The sequence below is a fragment of the Mya arenaria genome, chromosome 16 (genome assembly GCF_026914265.1).
Source record: "Mya arenaria isolate MELC-2E11 chromosome 16, ASM2691426v1".
Taxonomy (NCBI): Eukaryota; Metazoa; Mollusca; class Bivalvia; order Myida; family Myidae; genus Mya; species Mya arenaria.
The window spans coordinates 3204642-3214674 of NC_069137.1; the positions used below are offsets into that span (position 1 = coordinate 3204642).

General features: G+C 35.3%; 1 protein-coding gene across 1 annotated transcript; it reads right to left on the bottom strand.

Moving 5' to 3' along the window:
• Positions 1 to 5519: 5519 nt before the first annotated feature.
• LOC128222363 (uncharacterized) lies at positions 5520 to 6572 on the bottom strand. The gene has a single exon (XM_052931339.1). It carries the CDS (start codon positions 6570 to 6572, stop codon positions 5520 to 5522), a length of 1053 nt encoding a protein of 350 aa, XP_052787299.1.
• Between the last annotated feature and the right edge of the window lie 3461 nt (positions 6573 to 10033).

Sequence of the window (10033 nt, forward strand, 5' to 3'; positions counted from 1 at the left end):
GTTGTTTTTTTCAAAAATGTGATACAATTGAGTTGTTTTTTCCTATCTAAAAGTCTTTGTTTAAGCCGAATACGAGTAGTCTTTAAACTTGACATGCACATTGCTTTTGGTCAGTAGAAGACCCGTATATAATTCGTCGTCAGTAGGTAAAAGGTCACGGTCGTTGTGACATGTTTAAGAAAATATTGATGATCACTTCCGACAGGCGGCAGTGAATCCGCTTCGCGGAAATCTAGTTTTACATCTTTTGTTGATCTATTCATCCGACAAGCGACCCTGAGATTTAGTTATACATTACTTCAGTCTGATACTATAAAACGTTAGAACGCCCCTTTAAAATTATGGTTATCATTGTAGTTTTAAATAATTTACTATGTGGCATTTAGTGTTTACTAAACAGTGTCAAATATCAGAGTTGCTTTAATATGTTAATTGAGTTTTGCATTCAGCCCACTTGTACAATGTATATTTATTTTGAATTGTGATTGCTTACTATGGAATAATAAAGCGTAACATGCATCGTGCATGTTCAAAACATCGTCTTTTATTATGCTTTAAGTGCGCGGTAAGTATTACCTTATTTTATGCTTGACTTTTCAATACAATATCATGTTATTGTTTTTAATTATTGACAGCGCAATAAAACATGGTGTTATTTTATGCTTGACTCCGCAGTAAAACTTATTTTTAATTTGACTATTCGAATAATAAGGAGGCTCATACTACTCGCCCCGGTGCTGGCGTCGGCGTCCGGTTAAAGATTAAGGGCAGGTTGGCATTTTCACTTCTAACTCCAAAACCCTTTTAAAGCACTTAGTACATCACAGAATTGATCACACATAATTAGTCAGGACCATCACACGATGATGTTTCATAACTCCATATTATCATAAATACAAATTAATTATGTCCCGTGATTGACGAAGGAACTTTGGTTAAAGTTTTATGACGCACTGTGTCAGGTTAAAGTTTTAGCCTTCATTTTAATGGCACATTAGACTGAATACTTAACACAGTTATTCACGACCATCTTGCAATAAGGTCACATAACTCCATATTAGCCCTTAATACAATATATGGCCTTTTAATTATACTTTCTTTACCTTGTATTGCTTTTGACAGGCACATTGTTTTGTTTGGTTTACACAAAGACTGGGTTATTAGAATGACTTGTTTCGTTGCTCGGGCGGGAGGGCAGCGTCAAACTCACCAATGGTATCAAATAATTTTAGTAAGGTTTGTCATATAGTGACCAATCTTTGTATATATGATGAGTTTATTGAGACCTTTCATGGGATTGTGTTTGGGGTCCCAAGAGTCATGATCAATGTCACTTCCTAAAAATAGACATATGGTTAGTACTGAATAACTAAGTAAGGGTTGACATATTGTGACCAACCTTAGTGTTTAAAAAAGACTCCTTTCACTGGATTGTGTTTGGGGCAACATGGATCAAAGTCAAGGTCACTGTTACTGACAAATGAAAAACAGTTGAAACTGAATCTCACTACAAAGGCTGAAGTTCTGCTGTCAATTATTGCAAACTAGGTTTTGTCGCAATGCGGTGTTTCTTGTTTACTTTTTAATTTGACTTTTTATTGCTTTTATGAGAGGTGATCGCGAAGTTCATGTAAATTGTTTATCTCATTTTTATTTTTATTCAAATACATCTTAAACTGTATTATCCACAAGATCAATCTGGATAGAAATAACATATGAGACGAAATAATAATCGGCTAGCTATAACAACAATAAACGGTATCCTTGGCAACGCATTAGGCCTTAGTAGGCGCAGGCCGAAATGTGGATACGTTTATCATTCATTGTTGTTTACAACCACCAGTTTGAAAATAGCAGTTTCTTTATATGAACAGTCCAGGAAACCAAACATGCGTTATGATGTCAACTAAAGACGTTGAATTACGGAACGTCATTTAATTTGTGCCGGAATTGGAATGAAACCAGCTGAAATGAATTCAATAATAAAAAAGCGATTCTTTAGAGGAGTTTGGCCCGGCATTCGTCTACAAATGGCACAAACGATTTAAGAACGACAGAACATCGATTGAACACAATAAGAGAGAAGATAGGATTAAGTAGGACGGGCATTCCGTTCCGCTTGCTGTTTACCAATCTCCTTAATGTCCGACTGTGGTTCTGACTCACTTATATATCTGGCTGGAGCTACTTGTCATTGGACTAATCATCGTCTATGACAACAGTTTCGTTTGGAGTACACGCAATTTAAAACAATGTCCGCGTTCTTTCGCCGTTTATGGATGCCTGGATAGAGAAACAGTCATTTGCGCATTTTGTTTCTTTTTAGTGATGGCTTGAATTACTGCGGTTTACGACTTAACCTTTAGGGCATCACGAGAATGGCCTTGCTGTAGTCGCCAGTTCTGACGATACTCATTGACTCTAGTATTGTCACCGTGGCAGACTTAAAGGAGATCCTTTATTATGGTTTTGATGGTCAGCCTAAAGCGTCTGTCGTCTATCTCATCGAAGAAATGCTGCGGCAATGGGGCTTGCGACCATTTACCATATTGGAGAGATGGGATTGATCGAGCATCTCTTTTAATATTTAGTTATTCATTGTTGACAACCACCTTCGGGTGGCTGGGGCTAAGTAACGATGACATGTGTTGCAACTCCTGTATACCGCCTCAATGTTCGACAAGGAGTTACCACCCTTGCTCCGGTCGTGAATTTTGGTCACTGATTATCGTAATCGTTTATAAAACGCTGTTATATGCAGTTAGCCATTTATTAAATTCAGTAACTCGCGTAATATGATTTTTCTATGGTTAATACATTGATTAGTTTCCAAAGGTCTATCCTCACCCACTATATTGGCATCTTACTTGAAGTATTTGCGCTATTCCTGTTACTTATACAAAAAAGCAAATGTATATTCCATGTCTGCATCTTGAGTAGTGCTGTTTGCATAGGATTCAAATTATGGCCTTTTTATATTTGACCTAGAGATTATGTTAAGATGTAAATAGTTTTGCCTGTAACGTGCATAGGTCAATCTCATAGCAACCACTTAATGGTTTGCAGTAAAACTTCATACAAGGACTACCTTTCATTAAACATTCTTCAACAATTCAGCCAGATAATAATTAAGCGTGCATTTTACAGTAATCTGAAAGAAAGTGTTTTTTTTGTGACAGCTCTTGTTACCTACAGTATCGTGTGAATACACTGTTCAACCATGCGTTATATCTGGTTATACATCAGATAGACAAACATCGTCAAGCGGGCTGTCTATAGACACATCTTGTTCACTTTTATTTGTAAGACTAGTCAAAATGTTAATTTGTATTCAGCTTTATAGCTTGTATAGGTCATCTTAGTTTAGTACAATATTAAACTGGGTTTGATATACTCTCACTGATTATCACTGGTGTAAACTGATTATTGTTTTGCCGTGGTTTGCAGTCCTCAACTCGCACATATTTACGCCTGCTTAAAAAAATGTTTGCCTAATATGTCTGTTAATCTTTTATTTCCTAAGATATTGAGGAGTGCTTGCAGCTCGCCATTACAGGACAATCTAACATCCTAATCTTTACAAGATTTATTATGTCACTTTACTTACCTCAAAGTGTTTTCTTCAACAACATACACATTTGTCTATCGTGTTAATTGTTAAAGATTCTTCCCTTAAATAGTATCACGATGAGTCGCAACCAAGATTGCGATTTAACAAAATACTAATTTGTCTATCGTGGTTATCGTTAAAGAAACTTTCCTTTAAAAGTCTCACGGTGAGTCACAGCCAAAATTGCGATGATACTTTTAGTGGCGCCGATACTATTAACGGCGCCACGTTAAGCTCTTAAGTTGTTTTTTTGTTCTACGTTATGGAATAATGGAGGATGCGTCTGCCAAATTCGCATACTACATTTGAACACCTTTGAAAAAAAAATATGCTTAAATCATATTTACTAAACTTTCAAATTGCACACTTACTGCATGCTGTATATCAGGGGTTTTAAAGTCCAATATTGGTCCTGAATGTAGGATTGAGAGCTTTTGGCTTTTTCTTGAGTTTTTAAGAAAGATAGATTTATTTCTCGGACATTTGTCTCCTCCTTGTATCTTTAGATGACTTAACATGACTTCGTAAACAACGTCAGAAAGGGTTCGAATAAACTTTGCTCTGCGTCAGGCATGTATACCTTATATTAAAACCGACCCAATAATTATTTTCCAGAATTGACCATTATCACGTGTTAGAACCCCTGATATATCGGGAAAGAGGTTGTTTGTTCTATGAATATAATTTATAATATGTTTAAACTTTTTGCTACTGAGCATGTTTCTGTAGCTTTTTGCATAAATATTCCACTTCTTTATTGTATATGTGTATAGAACAATTATAAACAATATAAAACACCATTTGTCTAGTAACAAGGAGACACATATATATTAAAACACACACATAGTAAATCAAACACAAAAACTGCATGCACATATATATGTGTATACACAACCGATATTGATCATTATATCAACGGACGTAGGGCACACTATCGTGATTATACAATGAGAATTTCGGAATAAAGTCCATTTGCCAAACATCCAAGCAAATATCCTATTTACTCAAGAAAAGGGTTCTCAGCTTGTGGCCCAATCGACGATTAAACGCCCATGTTCTGTTAACAAAGAGACATGATTATATTTAAATATATCAAATAGCAAACTAAATGACAAGGTAAACGGCAAACACATTCACATGTGTTTACACAACTTGTTTATTAGTCATTCATTCAACGGAAGTAATACAAAGTAGTACAATAATATAATGGAAATTACGGGAAAAGTCCATTTGCCAAACATTCCAGCGAAAATCCTGTTCATATGCTATAACCTCGTGCCCGAAAGACAATGTGCGGGAGATACAATACGTAGTAACAAATCAAACAGACTACATTTGCATCGACATAGCTTTATCAATAGATGCTGGGATTTCCGCCGCCTTGGAACTAGCAGTCTAGTTCACTGGGAGCTTAAACTAAATAACAATATTCATGCAACTTCACACTTGTCTCAGTTATTCTTAAAACCTTACAAACTATAAAAATATCCTAATAGTTTCTCACAACACTGAGGCTAACCGAATATGTCAAAAAGAATTACTAGTTTTGAAATACTTCAAGCGATATTCAAACCATTTATTTAGACTGGTTGTAATACACTCTAGTTATCACTGTTAACTGACTGTTTACCAGAAGTGTGGCAGTCCCCAAATAATGTTTGCATTAAAATAAAGAACTTCAATTAAATATTATGAGTGTTCCGCGTTATGTTGTACTTGCCAAACCAAATACACTACTCGGAACTGACCAAAACATGTACTGCTTTTGAAATTGATAGTAAAAATACTCAAAATGATTTATTTAGAAAATGTACGAAGCTTGCGTCGATTATATTGCAATAAAACACTAATTCATTTAAAATGCTTAATCTAACCCAGTGACTGTGTAAACTATTCCCTCATCAACAAACTATATCAATCTTTCATCACCACATTTTCTTTCCTTGTCTTTCAATTCTCTGTTAGACATGTTTGAAAAATGAATTTGGTGTAAAATGGAGAACTGATTATTCCACTCCACCTCTGCGTGTTCTACCGTAGCTGATCCTACGCCAGCCTGGTTGGCATTGATTGTAATGTTGAGAGGATTCGGTTGAAATTCTATTTTAACAACTAGTGTGTAAGGATCTTTAGATGCTTTAAGGTTAACTGGTGATTCGAATTTGATGGTGTGCAAGGATAAAGCTTGCATAGCTGTTTTAAAGCTAAAATTTAGTCCTGTACGAGTGATTTCGATGGTTATATTAACAGAGAAATCAAGATTGGGCTCGCCATAACCTGGATTACCCCATGTTGCTGACAAAGATAGTTTGGAAAATTTGATTCCTTCGCAGATAAGATTTTTCTTGACAGTTATCTTATACATTGATTCAGATGATCTGCTGAATGAATGCGCGGTCCACGAAGATATACCGTTCTTGAGTTCAAGTATTTTCTTTTTCGGCAATCTATTTTGATGGAACTCATCTGTGGAGCAAATATTTGTAAAAAGTAGAATGTCCTTTATTTCCTCTGCATCCAAAGTGCTTCCTGCACATTCTGAAAATTCAGCAAAAGACATAGCTCCTAGACGGATGTATTGAAACGCATTCCCAATGGTGTTTCGAAAATGTTTCACGGTTATGTTGAATCTGATATCTTCATCCATGTTTAGACTATCATTGCCCTGATAAAGTTTTGCCCATTCTATTGCCCGGCGTAGTATTGTCTTTTCATCAACGTGAAACGTATCAGCTTTAAGAATGTACTCGAGACACAGTTTGGACACATGTACAAAACTATCTGTTTCGATAATTATGGTTGCATTTTGATCGATATAATCGCAAGCTGCCTGTCTAAGACCGACGTTGTCATATTGCAAAGCAAGGTCTAGTATCTCACAAACGTTGTCCTCTCTGGCGATGCTTTGAAGATATTGACTGCATAAGTTGACTAGTGCGGGAACTTGGTAAAAATAAGCCATCTCAAACATGAGGCGTGATGTGCTTTCGGTAAAATGTGTCTTCTCTGAATACAAGTACCTGTGAAATCAAGGAAAACACCGATAGTTCAATCAAAAAACAACAACAACAGACCATTTCCGAAATGTTTACAGCTTTCGTTTTGCCCTTAAACATGGTTTTTGAAATTTGACTTTAAGAAATCATCAATTTTGACACACAAAAGACCAGGTAATAAAATTATATTTTGATGTGTTATTTTGTCGTATATGACACATATAGAAAACGATTAATATCTTGGGTGTTATGCGACTAGGGGATCTATTTATCCCTTGAGGTTTGCAGGATAAGACAGAAGTATTGGGCACTGTCGGGATGGTCCCACACATTTTATTAACACCAGTATTTTTAAAAAGTAATAACATGCATTGAAAATCGAATGGATAGGGGATAAGTGATTTACGAACGCAAATTAACAAGATGTCCATGCATGCCGCATTAAAAAGGACCCCACCTCCACTACGTCCATTATCCCATAAATGTATTTATACCTGTTACATAGACCATTTAAACTAATGGTTACGTCTCAGAAAAAAACAAGAACTGCGAAACGCAACAATAAAAACAAACTCAATGAACATGTATGATAACTTACCTTATAAGTAAGTCCATGAGTTCGTATCTGAACGTTGTAATCTTTACTATATCCTCTTTGTCAGCCGCTGGACCAAACAACATAGCCTCAAAAACAGTGCTTCGGGAAGCCAATACATCTTTATGGGCTTTTATGAATTGCGTGTCTCCATTCTGTAATGACAGAAAACATTGATGTAAGCACACACAACATGTCATTGCTGTACTATAGCATATAGACACAGCACCGATATGTTACAGTATGATGTAAACAGAATAAAAAAACTAGGTAAGTGTCATGAATGAAGGAAGTTTATCTGGCAAGGCGGGTGAATTTATCGGGTGAGCCGTTGGCCGAAACATTCATTGATAAAGCTAGGTCGATGCATGTGTTGTTTGTTTGAGATGCTTGTACGTATTGTTTCTCTCGCCCATTGTCTTTCGGGCACGAGCTTTGAGCCTCTGAACAGGATATTTGCTTGAATAGTTGGCAAATGGACTTGTCCCGGTAATTTTCATTAGTTATATTTATCCTGTAACTTTACTGATATAAATATAATAATTCACCTTATATATATTATTATAAATATTCAGATACTTTAAAAAAGGGGGACAACTGTTGTTTCCCTGTAGACGTCGGGACACTTTGTATCCATGTTAAATGCGCCTCTCAGATAGTTCTCAAAACAGCTCACTTTTTAATCAATACGTTTGTAGCCAAAACATTTGCATTTCTATTCGTCAGTATCAATTCAAATCATAAAAAGCGTATAAAAGTGCATATACGTGGATCAGGCACTAAACAGTATATACTCATGAAACAATTATTCCGCAAGTCACAGACTACACAGATCACGAGTGTTTGCAAACAATCGCCACATGTTCAATGGATTTAATTTATTTTGATATTGAACAATAACGTATTGGATGTTCAGAATTGCACCGGCAAAGAGAGAATTCATGTTGTAAGTGAGTTTTTCATTCACCACAGAAAGAGATTTCACTATCGTTGAATGCTGCACATTTTCAGCATTTGCGGATGGGTTAAGTGGAAATAATTTTTGTACATGATGCCGATTTTCTGGCCGATTTTCTTTGCCAGTGTATTTATCCTTCCGAGTGAGTTGTTATTGAGGTCAGTTGTTCGCTTAACTATTGATAATTTTTCAAAATAGAAAAGAAGGCGTTTTCGCGGTCACATGACCACCTGACTGAAGATAAACGCAAATCGTTCTAAAGATATACCATGGTTTAAACACACAACGTACTACTGCTTTACCATGGTTTAAACACGCAACGTTCTGCTATTACAATATGGTTTTAACACACACCGTTTTACATTAATACTTTTGCTTTAACACACAACGCACTGCTGTTATAATATGGTTTAAACACACAGCGTTTTACATTAATACAATGGATTTAACACACAATGCACAACTATTAAACTATTGTTTAAACACACAATGTACTACTGTTATACAATGGTTTAAACACACAACGTTCTACTGTTATACTATGGTTAAAACACACAACGTTTTACTTTTATACTTTGGTTTAAACACACAACGTACTACTCTTATACAATGGCTTAAACAAACAACGTACTACTCTTATACTATGGCTTAAACAAACAACGTACTACTGTTGTATTACGGTTAAAATAAACAAAGTACTACTGTTATACTATGGTTTAAACCCACAATACTACTGATATATTATGGTTTAAACACACTAAGTACTACTGTTATATTATGGTTTAAACACACTAAGTACTACTGTTATACTATTGTTTAAACACACAACGTATTGCTGTTATACTATGGTTTAAACACACGTCGTTCTACTGTTATACTACGGTTTAAACACACAGCGCACTACTGTTATACTATGGTTTAAAAACATTGTTTTACTGTTATGCTATGGCTTAAACACACACTGTTTCACTGTTATGCTATGGCTTAAACACACAACATTCTACTGTTATAAAGTTTTTTTTTATCACGTTTTAAAATTTGGTGTACAATCACCCTCTATCTCACTGTGAAGACACACACAATTCTACTGTTATACTATGTTGTATAGAAAAGCGATATTTAATGGTCATATGGTGGTATGGATATACCAAACATAAGTTATACAAACGGAATAGATATAGTTTAAATGTACACAACATTCAATTTCGCATAACTAGAACAGCTGTTACAGGAACGTGAGAAAAGTCATGGCGACGGCCTTGTCGAAGTAATAGACAATCCACATATAAGTGTGACATTGACCTTTGGGGTAAGAGCAAAATGATAGGACACTCCCCCATGCTGATGTACTTTAATGTTGAGCTTGATCTAAAATTCGAATGAGTAAATGCTAATAAAAATATATTGTAACTGACGATTATTCGATAGACGAATGAAATAACGGACATGGTGACGAGTGTATGGTTCAGTTATAAATAATATGACTACTGCGATGCTCTGATGGAATATGAAGCTTGCTTAAAGAAATATAAACGATAGTCTTTAAAAGTAATTTTGTAAATTATAATACATATGAAAACACATACTTTCAATACTCGATACATCATAAATGTGTACGTAATTTCGAAATATTTATTTTCTTATCATCCTGGAGTTTTCCAAACCCTTGCATTTTATATTCAAAAACAAACATAGCCGAATTCAGTTGACTACACTGGCATAATTAAACGAAATAAAATAATTCAAACTTGTTTGAAAAACCGAATCTGAATGCCCTTAAGTACTTCTAAATAACATCGTTATCGATGTGAAATTACCTTTAAATAAAAAACGTTTCGCGTTGTTTATTTGTGAACCTTACGTTTAAATCATGA

Bases quoted from the DNA above. Each gene is read 5' to 3' on its own strand.
- LOC128222363 (XM_052931339.1), bottom strand. From the start codon at position 6,572: ATGGCTTATTTTTACCAAGTTCCCGCACTAGTCAACTTATGCAGTCAA.